This window comes from Anopheles maculipalpis, chromosome 2RL (assembly GCF_943734695.1).
Source record: "Anopheles maculipalpis chromosome 2RL, idAnoMacuDA_375_x, whole genome shotgun sequence".
In the NCBI taxonomy this organism is placed as follows: Eukaryota; Metazoa; Arthropoda; class Insecta; order Diptera; family Culicidae; genus Anopheles; species Anopheles maculipalpis.
This window is the reverse complement of record NC_064871.1, coordinates 2,843,176-2,866,287: the sequence shown is the minus strand read 5'-3', so window position 1 is coordinate 2,866,287 and position 23,112 is coordinate 2,843,176. Positions and strand designations below refer to the sequence as shown.

At 45.2% G+C, this 23,112-nt stretch overlaps 1 protein-coding gene across 2 annotated transcripts; it reads left to right on the top strand.

Annotated features, from left to right (window-relative positions):
* The first annotated feature begins 2,111 nt into the window (after positions 1 to 2,111).
* On the top strand, positions 2,112 to 22,215 carry LOC126557603 (bicaudal D-related protein homolog). Of its 2 annotated transcripts, XM_050213439.1 has the most exons (5): positions 2,112 to 2,159; positions 11,532 to 11,748; positions 20,637 to 21,384; positions 21,457 to 21,740; positions 21,799 to 22,215. In XM_050213439.1, exons 2-5 carry the CDS (start codon positions 11,569 to 11,571, stop codon positions 22,213 to 22,215), a joined length of 1,629 nt encoding a protein of 542 aa, XP_050069396.1. In that variant the 5' UTR covers positions 2,112 to 2,159; positions 11,532 to 11,568. The 2 variants fall into 2 exon arrangements, with proteins under 2 accessions (XP_050069396.1, XP_050069395.1); XM_050213438.1 differs by lacking the exon at positions 2,112 to 2,159 and having other exon boundaries at positions 11,515 to 11,748.
* Positions 22,216 to 23,112: the final 897 nt, after the last annotated feature.

Sequence of the window (23,112 nt, the reverse complement as noted above, 5' to 3'; positions counted from 1 at the left end):
GCAACGAAAACGATTATAATCGGGAGATTGATGAAGGTCTGTTACGATCGTGCGTAATGCTGTGATCTGCTGATCTCCGGTGCACCCGAACGGAAACGCTGCCCCCGATGGGTGGGGGATGTGGGACGGATGGACGGTGATCGTGAAATAAAATGCTCACGCTTAACGCGCGCTGTCTGTGAAAATGTAAGCTCGATGCCCGATGTCACGTCAATGGCCCCGCGCAGTTTTCCCACTCAAGGTAAAAACAGAAACCAACAACCGCAACATAAGCGCCCAGCACCGAATCAATAGGGCGTATGGTTTTGTTCTCATGAGGTTTGGCGTGGTTTGTGGTTGTAAGCCATTTTCTTACCATTTCCGTCCACCTCCGTACCGGTTCGTACCGACAGGCGCTAAAGAATAATCCAGCATCATTCCACCGAACGTTGGGGCAAAACAAGTTTTTTTTCTTCTTCTAGTTTTCGACGATCATTATGGACACGTTCGTTTGTTCGTTTTGGGGTAGGAGTAGCAGCCATTTTTCAGCATCTGCATCGACGAGGTTTCTGGTCACCGCCGAGCTATGTCTGGTCACGTAGAACCGATTCTATGCAGTAGTTGTTTGTGAACAACCTGCCCTCCTATCTCGGTCTGCGGGAGCGCTTACTAGCGGAACGTAAAGTTGACGCGTGTGATGAAATTCCCAGCAAAACATGGACATTATTTAGGGCTTAGAACGCTGCAGTTACTCACCCGTGAAATGAGATTATTTGGCCATCGACATTAAGCATAATAAAAATGGGATTTTTTGAAGGTTCTTGATCGATAAAAATACAATGATTTGGTAGTATTTTTGAGGAAGGGAAATAATACAGTGGAAAAAAGCACCAACAAATTCAACAAACAACTCACTTTGTTGAGTTGAGACACCGTTGCCATAGCCCGCGCACGAGACCCAAGACAGTAGTATAAACAGAACGATACGTTGTCGTCACCATAGTAACGCTCGACGTGACTTCCGAGCAAAACATTAAGCCTTCCTTTCCGTTCCCATTTTGGTCGATGTCCAGAGGTGCTCTTATGTGTGGGACATGTGGGCAAATATTGACACATCCGTAGGAGTACAGTATAAGGCTATTTCGCTAATTGGATCGCTCGCGAAATGCGTGTACCAGGGCTCAAGTCACTCATCAAAACAAAGAGTTTTTGCGCGTTGGTTCCCGCGACGTCCCAAGGTATCAGTGGACGTCATCCGGGTACCTCACTTGGGTGTGAGTGTTGGGGTGAAATTTACATGTGGTCGATGGATCACAAAAACAGAATCTACAAAAGTCATGGCCTTTGCGGCAGATGATTAGTCGAAGTCACTGCTCAGAAAGAAGGAATTTTGGGAGTCTTCTTGCACACAAAACAACACAAGCGACGAACCTCCTCTTTAGTGAATCAAACGGAGACGTACAGAATAGTCGAAAACGATTGGAATAATTTATGGAACTCGCTTCATTAGCATCGTTGTGTAGCGATGTTTTGCATGCAGAATTACTGTTTGGAGTTTAAAAAGAGAGGAAGCTAGACAGTGAGAATGAGAGAAAGAGTAAAAAACTAGTATGCAGAAATGCGGAACTAAAGCACCCGCAGAGCACAGGAAGCCGCGGCGCTTCATCTCATCCGCAGTAGTGAGAAAGCCCTTTATGCTGCAATTCTCATCAGAGCGAACACCTTTCGCTCTCATCAAACCCTTGCACGCGCTCTTTTGCTCTCTCACCTGTGGTTGCTATGAACGTGAAAAGGTGGTGGGAGCCTTTTGCCGTATGGCTTTGCGTATTGTTTTCAGGTTTCTCCATTCTCAGTACCAGAGTCGACTTTGTTGGAGCACGTTCGAGGCCCAAAACCCGTCCGGCGTTCGGAATTATATTGTTGTTGTAGTTATTGTGCGTGGTTAGTCATAACACACACTGGGGGAGGTTTTCTTCACCCCAACCCCTACCGTCGGGTCCGTATGCGTGTGTTTTTCGTGTCGTGAGCCGTTGTGGTGTATCGCGCGTTGCCAAGGAGCGTGTTTGACTGTTTTCTTTCCTGAGCCTACCCTTAAGAGTGAACCCACCCCCCCGGATACGGTGTGTCGGTCAAGAGTGTGAGTGTTTGGTGTTCCCGTTGCAGAGTACAGAACATTGAAGGTGATTTGCAAAATATTGGAGTTAAAAAAATGAAAGAAATTACACTGTCAGCAGTAATAACTCAGCCACATATAACACCCCCTTCGACTCATCGATTTCCTTCCCAATCATGCTAAAAGCGCCAGCTTCACATGCAAGTGTCTTTCCTGTGCCACCGTTCCTGTCGATCATGCGGATATGCTTTTCTAGCTCATTTTGTTTCTGTGTATGTGTGTCTGAGTGTGTGTGTTTGTCTTCGTATATGTAAGTGTGTGTGTGTGTGTAAATACGTGCCATAAGTGTTCATTTTGTTGATCGAGTTTCTTCAGATTGCGCGACCCACTTCTGTGTGATAAACCGCAGGCTAAAATCGCTCCAGCGCGAGATCAATAGAGGAGGCTGGATCGAGAGGCGAAGATCGATAAATCCATTCCAACCACTACTTCTGCTGCTAAAACCATCATAATCACGCCAAAAACCGCGTTTGTCTTCTACTTCTTCATCTTCGATTAGTTTAATGCTTTACGGGCACGATAACATTTCGCTTTCTTTCCTTCGTTCGCCGTAGCCGCTCGGTGCGTGGTTTACTGTTGTGTTGTGTTCAAATACACGCCATTTTCTTAGAGGGGGGGGGGGGGGAGGGGGGGAGGGCTCAAAACCTTTTCTCAATCGTTCATGGCGTGGGCCAATTAAATAGATTAGCAACAAAACAGCAGCAACAACAGCAGCATAACACACAAAAGGAAGTGACCGAAACCTCCTCCGAACATGTTTTGCCCTTCTTTCTTTCTCGCTTCTTTTCTTACACACACACACACACACATAAAGCACAGTACAGTGTTCACGATCAATTGGGGAACGATGTTGATTTTGTAGAAAATACAGTGAACCCGAAAATCGATTGTGAAGGCAAAAGGCGCGCGCGCGCGTGCTTGTCTATGTGCTTGTGTGGAAACGTGGTGCGGAAAGACGGACCAAAACGGAAAATTCACTAAGTCATGTGTGCAAACGAACAGAACGGGCTCAAAACGCAATGTCCAAAAATGGATGGAGAAAGAAAAATTGTTGAACGGAGAAATTAAATGCCTGCAAGAAGAGAAGCAGCACGCACGTACACAGTAAAGGAATTGGAAAATGCACATCCTTCGTTTGGGTCGTCTCTCCATCTGTTTACAACGCAGTGTTGGAAGTTTTGTTTGGAGGAACCTTGCGCCAATGTGGGGAGACCACTCTATAAAAACGTGTGGAACTAACCACCATTTGATCGATAAAGTCATGCCGCACACACCAAGGAAAGGGGAAGCGGGGGGTGAGCAGTGGGTTAGGAGCGGCACGGTAAGACAAACAGAACCCCGGCCAAACATGCAAACACTACATTACTAGACACGTATCCACCACCACCACCATGCCCGGGTGTGAGGGAATTTCCTGCAATAAGAAGAACTGTTCCGCAAGAAGCCACTGGTTGGCGTGTTTGGCGCCCTTTAATGAAATGGTCAGCGCCAAAGCAAATTAAGGGATGAATTATTAACGGAAAAAAGCAAAAAACAAGTCTAAACCACCTTCACATCGGTGGCAATGTGCTTGTTTTGAAGTGTGGTGCAAATTCTTGATCAAACTCGCTTCATCAACTGGATCAGTTTCGACAGTATTTGTGCGCATCAAGTGTGCTAGGAGGAAATGATTTCACTCTGGACGGTACGGCTTTTCCGTTTTGTAAATAATACTTCAGTTCCTACCAAACGATGGTCAGGTGCAACTGGCACGGCGAACGTGATTGAATGTGTCGTCTCGTATCGCGAAAAACAACTGCCACATTGTGCGCCGAAGAAAAGCTTTGGCTGGAACGAAAGGCTGATTTGATCCAACCATGGTACTTTGTTGTTGGATTAGTGGCACGATTGGTAACCGACAAAAGCAAGCAAGGGAAAAGTATTCTGTACCAACGAAACGAGTCGATGGGAAAATGATGAAATGATCGGCCAAAGGAAACGTATAGCGGAGTGGTTGGTACATTTCACGCACTGGTGAGGTGTGGTACGGTGTACGCTTTTGCACGATGATTTGATAGAAAGGTGCACATCCATTGGCGTATGAAGTCTCTGGTAGACCCTTGTGTGGGTGAAAAGACTTGGTACAACTTTGTACAAAAATCGCTACAAGGCGTAAGTTTGAAACCTCTTGGATTACAAAGTCTCTCGGATGGACTTAAGGCCAGCAAGATCTTTTGGTAGATCAGTTTTTATTGACGACAATTTTGCAGTGTAAGATTGCCTCTTGGACAGTAACGTCTCTCTACAGACGTAAAGGTGGACAACGAGACCTCTTCCACTACGACATTTTTTGGTACGAGATCCCTTCGTACACTTAATGTTGCACAGAGATATCCTTTGAACGGTAGGGCCGCCTTTGGGTAGAAGATACTCCTTGGATGAAGAATATCCCTTGACTGACAAGGTCTCCTGGACTACGGAACCTTTTGGTAGATAGACACTGGAATAGTGACCAGCTGTGACACTCCTGGACTATGAGGTCTTTTGGTTTTTGGAGGCTAAATATACAAAGAATCTGGCACTATGCCAGCCAGTGACCGCTTTTAACTATGAGAACTGTGTGCTCTTGGATGTATCAAGCTTCATCCGTAGAGAAGGCCCCATGGAAGGTTAATCTTGCTCGTAATGATGATTCCTTGGACAAGTCCTCATACATGACAGCAAAGCCTCTTAGACTACAAGATCTCTTGGCAGACTAAGCCCCATGGAGAATCCTTTTGGATGGTAGCTCTTGGCAGAAGAAACTCCTTAATCGTAGAAGTCTTTTGGACGACAATGCCTGCTGGTGGTATTTACTCCCACCGGTAAACCCACCTCTCGGTCCATTGCTTTCAAAGATGCGTCGAGGCGAAAGCTTCTCACCTCATCAAACAATTCACTACTGACGCATTGGTCTTACGTTACGTGTGTACAACGATGAAAATTTCATGACTTTTTCATGCTTTGTCGTGTTTGTTTCAATACGGTTGCTTGAGCGTCACGATATACCACCACCCCCCAATGTGAGGCGGGGGTTTGCCTTAAGGGTAAGCTGTCGTTCAACGGGGGGTTTTTTTTTGTTTCGAGGGCATTATTACCGGACGGTATCGACACCTCACGCGTGTGCTGTTTTACCGAACACGAACGGAAAGAGGACGTTCGGAATACTGCGTCCTTGGCCTCAGCTGACCAAAGTTTGGAAACTTTTGACCCCGACGCAGGGTGGAGCAGATGGAGCGTTTCCGCCCAAAACAAAACTTTCCTGTGTCGCCAAACACTGACCGTTAGAAAAAAAAGTCCCAAATTAATCACACGGAAAAGGATATTGTATTCCACGCGACACACATTAGCTGATTATCGTTTGTTTTTATTTTACTTTAGCTTGCATCCCCTCCTTGCGTTCGTGACACTGTCTGTATGTGTGTTTATTAAATATTGATAGACAATTTATTGATCCACACCGTTGAAAGCCCACATTTTTTGCTGTTGAGTGATAAGAGTAAGAGCTTTCGGTGGCGAAGCCAAGCCAAGATGCCGCCTCAATGGGATGGGAAAGATGAAGTAAATTAACACTTCTATTGTGCGAAATGAGCCTCGAAACTTGCGGTAATGAGTAAAAGCCGACGGAAACGAAAGCAAACAACAAATTCTCTTTTCGTTCGTGCAATTGAAAGTGCAGCTTTTAATCAAAGTCTGTATGAAAAATAATTAAGCGTATGAAGCGCATTTTCATCGAGCGAGGTGAAAATTCGATCGTTTGCCAGCCCATTCGATGTCACCTGCTGGTACTGCTGCTGTTGGTGCTGCCGCTAATTTCAAAGCTACGAACGTTTGAGGTCACAACAGTTTCGGGGTTCCAGTAACCAGTCGCTAGCCAGCTCCGACCAAATGGGGGGAGGAGGGCAATAAGGTTAACCACAAAGCACACCCCGTCCGTGTAAGACAATCGAATTTTTCGAAGGTCTCTCAATTGAGGGAAATTGACTTTCCGCGGGGTTGGGTTTTGGTTTTGCTTTGGTCATTCGGGTATTATTTTCAAGCTTCAAGCTTCACCAAACGCCTGCCAAAACCTTTTCAATATATTCGATTTCGTTCATCGTCATTATCACTTCCCTTTTTCAGAGGTTTGGAAGTTGTTTTTCACATTTTTTTTCCTCATTGTTTTGTCCGATTTGAAGTTTCAATTTCATGCCTTTGGTTATGCGGCATTTAACGCGAACTCCCGTACTGCTCCGTACCTTCTTCAACTCTCCCGAGCAGCTAGTTCTCTCAGGATGCGGCCTGCAACGAGTGCAAAAGGTGCTCTGTTGATATGAAAACCTTTCCACTAGAGTACATGTATTTTTTTTTCCATTCCTGCCATTCGGATTCGGTACAAAACTGGGTCAAATTTGTCGATGCACGCCGATCGATTTTGGAGAGTCTCCCAAAAAAGAAAAAAATCGTGAAGCAAAAGCTGCTTCTTTAATTCAATTCTTGAAAGCTCTGTTATAAAACTTCAAGCTAACCAAACCATAAATATCCTAAATTATAAACGCCCCTCTATCGATCGCGTTGTCGACGGTAGTCAGCACGGAGTAGCGATGCACTCAATTTTATTCATTCAGGAAACAATCGTTTGAATTAAAACGGAAATCGCCGTTCAGTTGGCACCATCCCCAGGAACAAACGGCCAACCACACCAATCATTAGAATGCAGCAACTCATTAGACGGATGGAGGGTTTTTTTCTTTGCTGTAAAGCTACGGTACAGGGATCCTTGTTGATTTATAAAATTTATCGATCGATAGATATAGCGCTCGACATCGCCTCCCAGTCGGAAAGTGAGACAGAGGTTATAATCGTTACGATGGGATCTTTTCGCTTTCGTGATCAATTCACTGGTCCGGTAAGGCACCAACGTTACACCGATGATGAGCTGTACCGGAGGGGCGTGCATTGGCCTGTATGGTTGACGCCATTACTTAATCATCCAGTTGCTCGTGTTGCAAGCTAGATCTACAGCACCATTCTATCACTCAAATAGTTGACATTGAACTACGTCGCATTTCGATCGATTGTTTCAATGTGGCATAAAACGTGTGTGTGTGTGTGTGGCTTATTCTGGCCACACTTTATTGGGTGTATCTTGAAGTAGTGGTAGCTTTATCTCGTGGCTAGTAAAAAAAAAACATAAGAGGCCGATAAGATAAGGCGCAACAAGGTGGTGCGCGGTGTTACTCCGGTGGCTTTTATTCGTGGTCGAAGGTGGAAATGAAATGTTTTGTCACGTTATTGTTGTGTTGTTAACATGTGTGTGAATGAATCATCGGATCTTGAACCTTTTGCTCTGGTAGAACATTTATTTACAAGCCTGCCAGTTTTTTTTTCTTGCTGCAATCGATCCAACACACATCAGCTGCCTCTTGCAAGTGTGCTTTTGCTTGTTCCGAATGGCAGACGCGGTTCAGTGGGCGAAAGTTGCCTAGTTGGACGCAGTACAACGCCAAAGCGGAACTATACTGGGGGGAGTCGCAAGCGTCCAGCTATAAAAATCAAAAGGCAACCAGTTGAGTCATCATGAGGAGACGAGCGAAGTGAAGACGAGCCCAGCTGTCTTCATCCACTGTAGCAGAGTTTTGAGTGCGGGTGAAATCACCTCACCCTCCCCTTCTCGGTACACTCTACTAGGGGGAGCCGAAGAAAAAGAAGAAGATGAAGAAGCAACAGCCAGGGGGACTGTGCTTTACACCGTGAAGTCCACAACGTCGATGTGCGATGGGCATACGGTATTTATTTCGCGCTTAGCCGTCTCGTTACTGTTGTTATATTATTTCTACAAAATATTTTTGTTTTTTTTTTTGTTACCACCCCGTAAGCTACCATTTTCCTCCTCTCCTCTTCACATGCCGTCATATCAAAATTGTCTTCCGGTCATTTTTTTTCTCTCCACCAACTGAGGGGTGGATTTTTGATTATTTTTCTATCCATTATTCCTCCCGCTCTGTTGGCAAATGGAGCCATTTGGAGCATTTCATCCGCACATATCTCTTTCTCGATTTCTGGCTTGTTTTTCCGCTGTAGATTATGAAGTGCATTAAAAAGAGATAAAAGTGGAAGACGCGAGGAGGAAGATAAATAGTTGATATTATTTTTATTTTATTTTGGACCATGATGATAAGAAGAACACGTACGAGTCTTTGCCCGCACGAGCCCTTTTGTCCCTTAAAGATGGTGTCAAGATTTGGAGGAAAAAACGATGTTTAATTTACTCACTTTTCTCCTCATGCGCCAACGGCTTTTGTGCTAAACGAACCGTCGACACGCATTATATAAAGCCGAGTCGAGTTCGCGTAACGCGACGCATTGAATGATGTGTGATTTTCTTTGTGCATGAACATGTGTGTGTGTAAATTTGCAAATCTTCACCAAGAAAATGAAAACCCCACTGATAAAATCTTTATGGTCGTTCGATTGTGCGTTCGGGTCGCTATAATTATAGCACACCGTAAAGCCAAAGCTAACACAGTTGGATTTTCCAAACCCCCAACCGAAGCGCATCGCACAGAGCTTACAGTTAGGAATTAGGGATTGCTGTATCGGTGTGGGTCTAATTTATGTGGTGTTGAAATTGTATTTGAAAAATTCTGTTTATTTAACTTCACTGCTGCTTTACTACAATTAGCCCAATTAGCGTTTCGGTGCGGAGTGAGTGAGCGTAGTTATGCAACGCGCCTTTTGGCTGTTCGACCGGGTGGTAGTGAAGTGTTTTGGGTAATTTAGCTACCACGTTCCAACACTAAATGGTAAATTGGAGCATGGAAATTGTGGGTGATCTACTGAAATGGTGATCTTTGCTAGCAAACCAGACACCCTTTTTGTGGTCTGTGGGACGATGATTCATTGCCGTTTTTGTAACCTGCCCGCGGTTTGCTTCTTTCGGTACCTTAATTTGATAAATACCGGTAATACTGCCAGTGGATTTACTCCCCGAAAAAAAAGAGCCGTTAGGTAAGCCGAGTTCAATTGAATTACTTCGGCGTGGTTTTTTTTTTGTCGTTGTCTCCTCGTCTATCGTGGATCAATTTCACAAGAGACTCGCGCTCGCTAAAAAGCCACAAGAGGTTCGATCGACCAATCCGTTAGACAATCCGTAACGGCGGGAAAAGGTAGGCCAGCAGCATGACGGAATGCGGGGGAAGGGGTACACGAACAACAATTTACCAAACGACTTCCTTTTGTGCTGACTCACTGGTGCGCAATGGTACAACAATGTACAGCATCCCGCGTGAGGTGAGACCGCTGATCACGATCGATCGCGGAGGCTGTCTGTCACACAGCAGCCTGTTTGTGTCTTAATGTTTTTGCTCTTCTTTTTAGAGCCGGTCTTTTTTTCAACGGAACCACGGAAGGAAGCACTTTTACTCACTTTTAATTTTGCAACGGGGTTTCCACACCCGGTTGGGGGTTGTAACAAAAAAAAAAAGAGCCAAAGCCGCACATCCGTACCCATTCAAAATTTGATCATTCTGCTAAAATGAGCTTCCGATTCCGAGGGATCTATGTGTGTGAGTGTGTGTGTTTGAGGGTGAAAAATGAAGAGAAAGAGGGTGGAAAGGGGGGGGGGGGGGAGAAGGTGGTTCAACATAAAACAAAAGGCCACAAAAAGGCAGCTTTCAATTTTTGCCATTTTGAAAACATCTATTCGAAATCCTCAGCTGTGTGCTTTACTACACCACGGGTTTTCGGACACTGATTGGAGGCATTTCGGTGGAGCAAAAAAAAAAAATGGTAAAAAGGGGCATCATCGGTACATTGGGTGTGCTCTTTTTTCTGCTCTTCTTTTTGTTCTGTTTCGGAAAGTGTTTTGGCACTTTGTTTTTGTTGAAAAGTTTTGAATAAACCCGGTAACGCTTTTCTTCTTTGATGTGCCTTAATTTCTTTTGCCCTTTTTTGTTTGCTACCCCTCCTATAATAGGTCGTGAAGGTGCTAGCTTTTCTCCTGCGCGAAGGTTAAGTTCACGCCAGGGGTTTGCGCGAATGACATTCAAACTTTCCTTTCTAAAAGCGCCTCTTTTTTAAAATATGAACCGATTTGCTCAACACCCCGATTGATTCTACCCCAATTCATAAATCATGAAGCGAAATGAAGGAAACGGGACGGCCCAAAACAGCCAGAAATGATCGGTCAGTGGTCAGTGATTTTATATACCACGAGGAGATACATTATTCATGTTTAGCTAAATTATACAAAAAGGAACAGCAATCGCTTTAATTTGCTGCAACTGTAAATAATTTTGCACTTGTGGTGGTTGAGCTTTTTATTACATTCAATATCTTACACCACGCGGGCTTTACTACGGGTGGCTTATCGAAATGACGGGGAGGAGAGGTTTTTTCCATACTTCTTCCTACCCCCACATTCATTATTATTATTGTAAGTCGTGTGTTTTTATCATAAATTTATCATTTGTCCCTATTAGTACGATAAGACCTTTCCCGATAGGTGTGTGTGTGTGTGAATGTGTAGATATATTTTGTCCATTATGAGTTTCATTTAAGCCTCTTTTCTCTCTTCACAAAAACGCAACCAACAGTGCAGAAAGTTGTCAAAGTGTGTGCGGACGTCCCTTTGAACGATCGGTTTTTCGGGACGGATAACACAATTTCGAACACCACTCCTTCCAGCGGCCATCGTATTTGATGCGAGTGAACCGTTATGACGCATGGGTTCGGTGATGCTCAGTGTGCAACCGTGTGCGGTGCAAGGCCTGGTGGTGCTAACGCAGCTCCAGATGTAACGTAACCAAAAGTGTGCGCAAAACAAATAAAAAAAAAAAACCGGCCAAAGACGAACGTGCAGTGGTGCAGCAAGTGTTTCGAGTTGGAGAAGAATTGTGCGCCTGCAAATTTGCATCCCAGTGTTGTTGGTTTTTGGGAAGATGCTTGATGCTGCTGTTGCTCTTAGTGATACGCTAACACAATCCGTGCATCGATCATCATCGGCTAAGAAGCAGAGGAAGAATAATAATAATAGCAGCAGGAGAAAAAAGAAAATTCTGCACAGCTAACCCGTCCCGTGTGTGTGTGTGTGTGTTCATCATATGCGCCCTTAAATTGTACTTTATCTCATCGCCTTTCAAAAACCTACTACTACTACGCTACTACTACCACCCACCTACCTACTAAGCTCCTTCTCTCTCGCTCTAACCACCATCACCACCAAACACTACCTGCTTTGTACGTTTTGCTGAACAAGTTGCCGTGTCTCGCTGGTGGCCGAGACAGAGAGAGAGAAAGAGAACTCTTAATAATCGTACCGTAACACCGTGTGTAACTCCAATCGTCATATTTCCTCATATCCGCCTATGGATGCACACAGCAAATTGAAGCCCACCCTCGAGGACTACATCCTAGAGATGGAAACCCGGCCACCCGACAGTGGTCAGGCGATGGAAAAGGACGTGTGGGCGCAGCTACACCAAAAGGAGGCCGATCTGCTGCTGGCGGCCGAGCTCGGCAAAGCGCTGCTCGAGAAGAACGAGGAGCTCAAGAAGAACCAGGAAAAGCTTATCGATGATTACTCGGCGAAGGTTGAGGTAAGTGGAGTGGAGTGTTTACTAGTGCTTTAAGGAGAGGTTTAGAATAGTAAGGTACTTATGAATGTACTTGATTTGAAGAAGTTTTATCATCTAAAGAGAGTGAGCGCTTGTTCCTGATTCGTGCACACTTCAGTAAATTATATTTATAAATGTTGGGAACTAAGTCTATGAGTCATCTCTCCATGAGGACACCCTACAGTCTTGCTTTCAGAATGAGCAGATTTGACATGTTGAGCCTCTACTAGCTTACTTGTAGTGAAACAGGACATTCGTGGGAAACAGATCCTATATAGACTCTGAATGTACTTGAAGAAATAGCATACAAACGATCGTTTGGCATTTTGATAAATTTCAATAAGATCTCAACCATTTTTGACCAGCTCTAGTGCTCAGCAAGTAGAGGCACCATGTGCCAAACGTGCTAGCTTAGAACTTGAAATTTATATTTTCATTTTTAAGCCTTTCCTTTTTATTTATGCGAGCTGATAGTCAAATCTATCAACCGACTTGACAAGTAACATCCAGTCTCCAAACTCTAAAAATTGGATTCAAAGAGCACTTTTTCCTAAGCAGATTTTGAGACAGCCGTATGGACGTATTCTGTTAAGCCCTACAAAATGTTAATTATGTCAGGAGCGACAAGCGAAAACCTTCTGATGTTAAAATGCTAAGTTGTTGTGTCCTCACGTGTCTTTCTTGTGCAGAGCAATTTTAAGCGATGATTTACAGCTTCCACTCGCGTAAATTAAACTCTCAAACTGGCCCAGTTTCTAATGTTTATTTCTCAATGCAAATCGTGAAATGTCGCTTCTTCAGTAATGGGCTTAATCAATATAACCTCACATTTCTATAAATTATGATTTCCTCCACGCGTTAACGGTCCGAGCAACCGTCGCAAACAGAGGTTTTGAAGGAAAGGCTCCTTTCATAACAAAAAAGCCCGCGTTTATGTAGATCAAATCTGTGTTTGCCCACCAAACCCGTTGCCCTTGAGCAAAAACCCGACAGCCAACAAGCACAGCTGCACGCTGCTAAAGAAGTTGCTGGTGCTTTATGCTTTAAATGCCGAGAAAACTAACCCCTTAGCCAAGTCCTTTACTGGATAGATTTTACTGCAAAACGACAGGAAGGCATTTGACTTAAGTTTTAACATGGAGAATAAAGCGAAACTGCCCTTCTCAAAAAACGGTTAAAAAGGGCCTCGTGGTACCGTTCTTACATCGAAGTGAAAGGATCGATCGCATATCCGCGATGGCGTGGTCAACTGATCCCGGCCGGTTGTATTGTATTACTTTATCGTGACACACGTTCCAAGAGTGGGTGCTCAAACTCTCTCACACACACACACACACCACAAATCCACCTACTTGCGGTTATTATGGTTGTGGCTCGTGTTGGAGAAGCCAGGCCAGTCAGGAAACTGGTTTTCTGCTTTTAAGCAGCTGAAGAACGTCTCAAACCTCTTTATGGGTTCGCAAAATGGATCTTGATGTGCGATGTGGTGGCGAAAAGGAAATAGGGTGCAAGCTGGAAATGGGGTGTGTTGGACATCCCGGGGTGACCTTTTTGCAACCGTCGGTGATCATGACAACGCGACGCTGATAGAATATGGGTCGCGCTTCTGGGATCCGGAGGCACGTTGGGTCACGTTGTAGCACTGCCAGTGGCACATGCTATATCAATGGTTCGTGTCTACGAGCGGATTGAACGCGCACGTTCACAAATGTTGGATAATTTAATTAAAGTTCTACCGAAACCATGGTTCAATGACGTCGCACCATCGTCGTCTGTGTTGCAAACAACTTCATACGCTTATGCTGCAGGTTTGTGAACGAAACAGTCGGTGTTTAATTACGTACGATATGCTTGGTAGCGAAAAGGGAACATAGAAATAGCGAATCGATCATCGGGACAGCCGCTTAGCATTCAGCCGATAGATAGTCGGACTGTATGCTGCTAATACGAGCGAGATCAGCCAGCCCCTGTCTTATCGATCGGTACAAATCCGACAAGGTTAGCAGCACTTATATGCTGTACGCCCGCGAACAGGCCATGCCTAAAGGAAGCCGGAGAAGATTGGTACAAAATAAATAAAACTCACAGCTCACAATAGGTTGGGGTATTAAAGGTAATCCGCGCATTACGCCAACCAACAGCACTCCCCGTGGGTCCGATCAAACTGTCCGCTCCGGCGTCCGTCGTAAGGCGAGGCCACAAATGCAGTAAATCGATAAATTGCACCTCCGGAGTGACCGTACCAAGTTAACGGGAGGGTGTTGAGTGTATGTGTGTGTGTGTGTGTGTGTGTGTGTGTGTCTGTTGCTACTAATTCCGCTAGAGCGCTTAAGCTCTATTATTTTGGAAGGTGGTCAAGCTTTTTGGGAGGGTGAAACGTTGGAAGTGGAGAGGCGAACTAACCAAAACGAGAAGACTGGGTAAACGATTGAAATTGCGAAGGTTTTTGAAGGAATTGCTTGACGCTGGATCGATGGATGAACGGATGACGTTATGCGCCATTGAGTCATTAGCTAAATAATTCATGCCCCCACCCATTTTCCACCCTCCTTCCGTCAACTCACAGTCCTGCTGAAATGGTTCAGTTTCGATACGGACGCACATAAATGTATATGGAAGACTGTTACCGACTGTATACTTAGCAAAAGCGCTTGCCAAGTACCGAGTGTCTGTAATTAGAGTTGCGGCGTTAACGAAAGCACTACGCCACATTGCCCGTGTGTGTGTGTGTGTGTGAATGGCTATGAATGCATGTGCTGCAACACCCCACCCTGAAATTCCTATACTCTCCCGGTACAAAACATCGCGATCGCGACTAAAGCGCAGGAGGAATCATCACCGAGTATTGACAGAGTCGGCGCAATTTCACATGACTTCATATTGGCAGTGTAGTTTGCGTATTTGCAGAAAAGATTATGCAAATGTAGTGAGATGGGAGAATGATTGTTTGTACGTCCCCTTTTGACGAAACTGCAAAATCGGTCGGTGACGAAAGGGATTCGTGATCATTGAAGCGCTTTCGGGGATCGTACAAAAGTCAAACGAACAGCATTAGTTGAGGTTCATTTTCTATCGAACAGGATGCCGGAGGTTGACCTCATCGAGTGAACTAACCGCGTAAAACCGTGGTGAGTCATACGAGGATCGCGAGTGAAGATCGAACGAAAGACTGCAATGCTCGGTCAGACGACAAACGCATGCGAAATGAGTAACAGGTCGATATATTGGGGATTTCAAAGGAAAACCTTGAGCCAGCTGTGAGCCCGCATATGAATGGAACGTTAACGTTATGCATACTACAATAGATAACTAATCCTGCATTTTTCATTGCTAAATGTTCTAAGCGAAGTTTAATGACAAACGTTAATGAACGTTTTACAAACGTTCCCTTCTGAGCAATGCTTTACATTTTAATTATTCTTTTCGTTGCGGTTTTAATTGTGTTTATCTGTGAGCCCGGGGAGTCTCTATGGTTGAGTGAGTGATTGATGGCATTGGCATTGAATTAATAATGTGAGGCACAATGCCCGCGGGATAGTGCTCCCGCAAAGCTTCAACCGAGAAAGGAGCCTATAAGCCTACGATGATGCCTGTTTCGCCCCGAAACCAGTTGACCTTGTACCGGCTTGAGTGACTCACGCACGGAAGGGAACGAAAGACGCAGACACCGCACTGGGTTCATGGTTAGTTCTCCAATTTTTGCTACAAGGTTTCGCACCGCGAAAGAACAACCACCGGAACCGGCCCTGTGTCTGTGTGTGAGCCACACAACAACGGTTGAAGGGCGTTCCTTCGCATTCGTGTCACATTCTCATTACACTCGCAGAGAAGGGCTGTTGGGTGAGAGTGTGTATGTCTGTAGGTGAAACCTTTTATCTGCTAAAGCAGCATGTCGTCAGCCTAGATTTGGGCGCCTTTTCGGTACTTTAGATTAATGCACTTCCACACGCGATAAGAAGGTGGATTTGGCTTCTCTGAAGCGCCCTTTCAGGTGCGTGCGAGCACCCCACACCCAGATCACAAATTGCACTCAAGCTGGCCACATAAAAGCTTCCCGTTTATCCACTTTGAACGGTTGGCTTTGAGTTGATTGTTTTCCGATTCTCATCCTATCTGACGGATCTAAATGCTTACGCAGAGAACTCACGCCCCGAAAGTGTGTCCAACAGACTAGTTGGGATTTTAGAAGGTGTATTACTATAAAGATAAATCTTCAAAATAGCACATCATGACCATGAGGAGATCTCCCTCAACGATGAATTCACTGCGGTAAAGGTGTGCCTAGCTGCTACCTAGCTGGCTGTTGTTAGCTAGCGCTCGTGCGGTTGGACACGAATGGATGACAATTAGTTTTAGCGTACCCAAATTCGGACACGGCGGATTAAGCGTTACTAGTGCTTTAGGTGATGTTTGCACAGTAGATTAAGCAGACACGCTTAATGAGACAAAAGAAACATCGATTTAGATAAATATGAAGAATCGGTTATGGTTTCTCGACATACTGGCATCAAAGCTGATTGAATTGCTAGGAGTATAAATAAATAAATATATACTTCAGGTTTTTAGCGACATTGCAGGCGTGTTAAAAGTTGCATATATGTTTGTTTTTCTATGTATATATTTTGTCTATTCTTCCGCCCAGACTTCATTTGATGTCAGTTTTATGGTTTATTGTATGTAATGAAAACAGCAGCCGAAAGCCTTTTTATGGAAGTGGCAGTTTGTGGTGTCCATGCCCTCAAACTTGAGTGACTAATAAAACACGAAAAACGATTCACAAAAGATCACTCACAATTTTGCAACAAAAATTCGCTACAACTCTTAGAGACTTTCAACTCTTAAAAATATAAATCACCATAATCCATTAGGTTTACGAATTTCAGTATTGTATAAATTGAAGTCAAGAAACGACTAGCGTCGTATTTCTCACATATTAACAATTGCTCCAATGGCTCAAAAGAGAACGGGTTGTAAGCCCATCGACGTCGAAACAGTTTAGCATCCTCCGAGAACAGTAGCGATGGCTGTGGCTCTTTTCAAGGATCGACCCAATGGATATTTTCGTAGCAATGGATCCAACTTTGGAGTTCGGAGTTCATGTTTGTAGTATTCGTTGAAGTTGGGCATTACTCCCCGGATCATTCCAACTCGTCTATCATAAGTTTGGTTGAATATTCATTGAAAAACACATTTAGCTGAGTTGATCTGAGCATTCAGATAAATGTGGCCATTGTATGGCTATAGTCCTTCCCAGACATTCCCAGACATGGCCTTTTTAGGGAACAGAATACGATGTTCTTGGATTTCGTGCAACGAATTCATTTCCAAGTTTTCGCAGTAGAATTACAAAAACAGGGTCACGAACATTGGGGCTTCCTACAAGGATACCCAAAATCCATAAAAAAGTAGGTCATCGTAGGACAACCTTTTATCACCATCGCATGACCTTTTCCCTTTCTTGGAAGCTTTACGTAGCTTTAGTGCGTAGAAAGTTTGATGTTATGCAGACGGTGTCCTTTCTCGAATAGGACAGAAGAAGCAACAGTTTAATTCGACGCCTTTTTTTCCACTCTAATTCCATCGGCCATGATCCATAACGGAGCAATTTACTAGCATTCTGCTAATAGATCTACCTCCAGATGTACGCTCCCTTGTACCGAACAATAACAAAGCGATCATCACAGCGTCTCTGTACGATCACCATCATCAACATCGCAATCATCCTAACGGCAAGCATTTGATGGCACTAAACTACCGCAACGGACTATAAGCGATTTAATGGCCTCCATTTGCCGTTAAACAGTTGTGCGCGTTGTGTCGTCTGTCGCCAGTGACGGTGTTACATTTCGGTGACATTTTCCTCCCCTTTACTTAATGGGGGAAACCCGAGCAGGGGCCAGGCCAGGGGCTTGTTTGCCATGTCGTGGATCAGGAAACTTGAGAAACCATGGATAAAGCACCTTTCCGGGGTGAAGTTGCTTTTTTTCGTGTAACAAACACACACACTGCTACTACAGTTACGCACAAATTGGAAGAAAAACGAAAGTGAGAACAATTCTACCGTTCTTCACCGGTTAACGGAATCAGTTAACGGGGGCTTTAGGAGGCTTCGTAGCTTTAGATTCTATACGATTCTTCCACCAAAAGAGTACTGGATAGAGGCTCCGGTTATTGCTAAAATTATTCACCCCAACCAAACCAATCTGCAAAACAACTCAATTCAACACCTCGAAACCTCATTTACTGTGTAAGGCCTCTCGCGCCTTACTTGAATCATTCGGCTTGAAGCTGCCGTCTGATTGAGGTCGCGCTCGTCGAGAGGCCACAGTGCGTGGAGTTGCATAACACGCACAGAGGAAAAAGACCTGTGTATGATTTCGTGAGCAGTTATAATCTGTACAAAATTGAAACAATTAAACACACAGAAAAATAAGACGCCATGAGCGTTCTGTTTTTCGATTAACGTGATCGGTAGCGATTTAGTATCGTGGCACGGGTTGTTTATCATGTGCAACTGGACTGCGTTATGTGGAGCCACTTACGTGATAACACGATGGTTCTTGACGCACAACTTGCTGGTTTTATTTTCCTATTCGGTAAAGTTCGGTCGTTATCGAGCGATACACAAAGCCTTCCTAGTGGAGTTGGTAAGGCCCTCTCCATGCACGTCGTTACAAGCGAATGGAGGATAAATATTTTAACAGCTGTTTATGGCTGTGGAACCTGCGGACGAGGGAAGGCCAGTAGGTAGTGTGCTTATACACATGCGTTCGAGGTAGTAAGAGCTGTTTTACATCGCCACATCTACGCGCCGTGTGCAGTAGGAGGAGTGATTTAAGTACAACTTTCACGTCCTTCCAATAATTTTCAGTTTTGCAACAACAAAAACTTTGTTATTTAATCTTTCCAACAAGTAGCAATATCTGGACTACTACCGTAGAGTCGTCGTGAAGGAAACAAAGTCGTTAACATGCTTAACGATTGATATTGGAATTCTACATCGTTCTGGAAATTAAAAGGCACCCACACACACACACACCTAGAATACTCAAACCACGAAATGTGTTTCGTCTGGAGAATTATGATGTGTCCCATGGCACGGAAGAGGTGCTCCCAAATTGCACCCACGCAAACGTGCCAATTTTAACAAACTCCGATGACGTTAGTTCCCTCCAACGATGACTCAAACGCTATGACAGCAGGTAACAACCACGCGAACACACACGCTCGAAACTGCGATGGCCATTGCGGTCAAGCAGTCATCCAAACAGGTCCAATAATTTCCTCACTGTCACGGTTTTTTTGGGTCCAGTTCAGGCGAGAAAAAGGCCGCTGACAAAAAGGCGTGGCCGAGCGGCGTCATCTTCGTTGATTGATATGCGATATGTGTGTTTGTTGACTGGTGTTGTTGTTGCAACTTGATGAGGCTTTAAATTTCCATTTCTAATTCGAAAAAAATGCGCGCTAGGATCATCGCCTATGATCGAAATCCAATTTCGTACGATCTCTCTCATGCGTGGTGATTTAGCGTGAAGATTTCGTCAACTTCAGAGAGGTTCAGAAACGACCTGTTACTTGATGTGGTGTATCGGTGCAATATATACGGTAGCAATATCCACTAGGCTTCAAAATCCCTTCGTTCCTCAGCCCAGACACACACACACACACATTGCATAACACGTGATCGATCGATCAATTGATCAGATTGGTTACACCAGCCTGTGAGCTTGAGTGTCAAATCTTCTGCTGACGGTCGTAAAACGGATTTTAAGTCGGCATGCTCCGCGTGCCAACATCGTTCCCAGACACACACGAGCAGTTGCGCGAAGTGTTCTAATTAGGCTTAATTAAAGTTTTCCCCTTGAAACCGTACCAATCCGGTGTAATCGGTTTGCGAATCGCCTATCGATGTTTTGGCTCCATTTTAGTGCTCGACGATGGTGCAAAGATCCAAATTGGCAGCTGGCAGTTGCCCTCGAATGGTCAATCATCTTCGTTTGCTCGACCCGACCCGGCTCCGTTTCGACGGGCCAGCCAATTGGGCTGGTAATTCGTGTCGGCTTTGGTGCCTGGAATGTGCGGGAGGGGAGGGCTTGCAAACATTTTGGAAGGTTGGCCATTTTCTGGGTTTGTGGGTGAAAATTAGACAAATTAGCCGTTGCCTAGTGGATGAGCTTTGCAATGATGGGTTAGGAGGTTCGTGTGTTTGCAAAACAAACTTACATCCCTCGTTCGTTTTGCTTAAATGATTCTTCCGGAGATGAACCAGTTGCTAATGGAATACATTGTCTTTCTGGGGAGCTCCGGAGGCTTTCTGGTGATATGATTTATATTTCATAACAATAAATCAGAACCCAAGAATTTATGTTTTGTTCTAATTGTCTTTCTCACTGGTCTATTGTTTGCTTCGGAAACGTCGGCACAGCTGTAAAATGGCCTCCAGTGTACTGACCGGTGCCGCTGCTAGTTAAGAGCAATTTATGGTTCTTTTCGTGTCTGAAAGTGGTGAGTTCCGTCAGAGCTGTGGTAATAGTTGACTCCGGACGTTTCATGATTCTAACGCGCATTCCGGCCATAATTAGTTGCCGCTGGTTGGTGTCGTGCAGGTTTGCCGGAGGTTGGCTAATAATAAAGGTGTCTTGGAGACGGTGGTGTGTACTAGGCAAGAACGATAAATTAGTGGTCGATACCGTTACCTTGTCGTGCTCAGGGTTCTACCGAGGCTAGACAGAAGGTTCATAGAAGGTGCTCTACTTTTAGAAACCAAGATAACCTTATTCGCCCTTTGCAGACTGACCTAGCTGACCTCGTGAATAATTTCTCCGTATTGATTTCGATACTCCCTCTCTCCCTCTCTTTGCCCCTCACAGAACTTGGAGCAGGAAAAGTACATCCTTAAGCGACAGTTGGAAATCAGTTCGAGCGAAAATGAAGCAATCATACTGGAGCTCCAGGGCGATATCAAGCAGTTTAGGCAGAAGCTGGAAGCGCAGGAACAAATCATGCGCCAGATGGAGCGCGAAAAGAACATGCTGATCGAGGAGCTGACCGCCCAAAACACTCGCCTGTCAAACGAGCTGCAAAAATCGAATGCCACCGAGCAGCAACTAACGGCTCAGCTGCAGGAGATTAAGGAGCAGTGCAATCGCCGTACGCTCAGCATACAGGACCATGTCAACAGTCTCGAGAGCTTAAAGAACGAGCTGCGACTGATACTGGAGAAGAAGAATGAGCTCGAGAATCGGCTCCACATGACGGTGAACGAGCGGGAGAACCTGTCAATCGCGCTCAACGAAGCGTCCGAAAGGATACACATCCTGGAGCGAAGTACCAAGGAGCAGGACACCAAGTACCAGATGACGGTGCAGACGCTCGATCGGTTGGAGCGTGAGAATGGGACGCTGAGCGAGCGTTTGGAGTCGTTCGATTCACAGCGATCGTTGCATGGCGAGCTTCAGCACCATTCCTCGCTGCTGCAGGAGATGAACGGGGAGGAGGAAGGAGCGGGCACGAAGGACGAAACCAGTCATCTCGTCCTCAAAGAGGCCCAGTCGGTGTTCAAACAGCTAAAGACACTATGCCAAACGTTGCGCAGTACGCATCACGATGATGATTCAGGTAGGACGAACGAAACATTCGTTGAATATTTGTCGAACGATCGATCATCAATGATCTCGCTTTCTCTTGCAGGTCTTCACTCGGACATGTCCTTCTCGTCGCTGGACAACACGATGGCGTCCGTATCGATGGCAGCCCCCAACTCGGTGACGGAAGCAACCAGCGCCAGCATGACCGTGAATGACAAGTTTAGTCGGGGCATGCTGTCTGCGGTCGCCGATGAGCTCGTCCACATCATCATGAACCTGGACGCGATGCAGTTCAAGACGATGTTTGAGCAGACGCGATCGATGTTGATCGAGCAGGAGGAAGAGATGAAGAAGAAGAACGATGTCATTATGCAGCTGGAAAGCAAGGTAAGCTCGTTTCTTGTTTTTTGTTCCAATGGACTGACAATTTTATCTCGTCGTCTAGCTGTCTGTACGGGAGGTGGAACTGCAGAGTACGATCGAGGAACGCAACCAGGCTCGGGAAGATGCGTCCCATTCGAGCTTGGCACAGGACGAAACGGTTGTACAGGCGCGCAAGGATCGCGATGCAGCTATCGAGCGACGTACAAAGGCCGAGGTCGAGCTGGCCAAGAACCGTGTCGAGCTAATGCAAGCCAACAGTCAGCTGCTAGAAGCGATCCAGCAGAAGGTTGAGCTGCTGCAGCAGCTGGAACAGTGGCAGATCGATATGCACGAGCTGATCGAGGAGCAGATGAAGAACAAGCTGATCGAGTCTAGTACAAAACCGCAGCAACATCAGCAACAATCGCAGCAATCGTCCGGCACCTCAACGGCCGGTGGTCGCAAGAGCCGTCTGTTGGATCTATTCTACCACCGATGAAGTATTGTGGCAAGCGTTCGAGAAAGCGTGTTGAAATAGGCAAATCTTCGGTCGGGAGAAGCATCCAAGCGAATGTAAGAGGTTCACTGATGCATTTAACTTACGATGGTGGTGTAAAGCATGAAATGTTGGACGCGTTGGACGCGAATCCGATCGATCGTACCTCGAGTAGAATCCGCAACTGCTGGATGGAAATATGAGAATTTTTCCAGTACTGCCTCGCCACTGCAACCTCACACCTTCTTTTGACCTTCCTTCGAGGATCGTTAAGGAGTTCCTGTCTCTGCTTATGCCGCTTGAACTAACGTGGATGGATGGCTTTTGGAGGCCATTCGATTTTACCATTCGAACCACTAACATCACACCTGAGGTTGAGTCAGAGTTAGAGCCTGTGTCTTTCGAGGAAGCGGAAGCATCTGGGCGACAATATGATGGACTAGAGTAATTTTAATTTTATTCCTTTACGTAGAGAAAAAGAAAATGTGCGGTATTCTTACTTTACCCCTGATTAACCTTTATGTGTCTCGCTAACCAAATCTTATCGTTAAACGTATCAAAAACCGTATCGAGTCGGAAGCCCCAGAGATTCTAGTGTGGTTGTGTGCACAGAGTTTGGTTTTCAACACACCCACGCTCCCACAAAAACACAGTCTGTGTGCAAATGTGATAGCAATTGAGAAATGCAACAGCAGCCTTGTGGCATGTGCACGTGACGGTAGGAGAAGAAATGCAACACAAACCAATGCACGGGGAACATTAAACGGTGGCCTTTTCGTTCGAACGCAAGTGATACCACACACTGAGCTGCTTTATTATGCGATAAATAACAGTGAGAGAGTTACTAATGTGAAGAATCCTAGATAAAGTAAGGGGGAAGAGAAGATCGTTGTTTCCAAA

What these genes read in the sequence shown, in the direction of transcription:
- LOC126557603 (XM_050213438.1), top strand. Translation starts at nt 11,518, where the DNA reads ATGGATGCACACAGCAAATTGAAGCCCACCCTCGAGGACTACATCCTA. An exon ending in ATTACTCGGCGAAGGTTGAG is followed by an intron (nt 11,749 to 20,636) that starts GTAAGTGGAGTG and finishes TGCCCCTCACAG; the next exon opens with AACTTGGAGCAGGAAAAGTA. An exon ending in GCATCACGATGATGATTCAG is followed by an intron (nt 21,385 to 21,456) that starts GTAGGACGAACG and finishes TTTCTCTTGCAG; the next exon opens with GTCTTCACTCGGACATGTCC.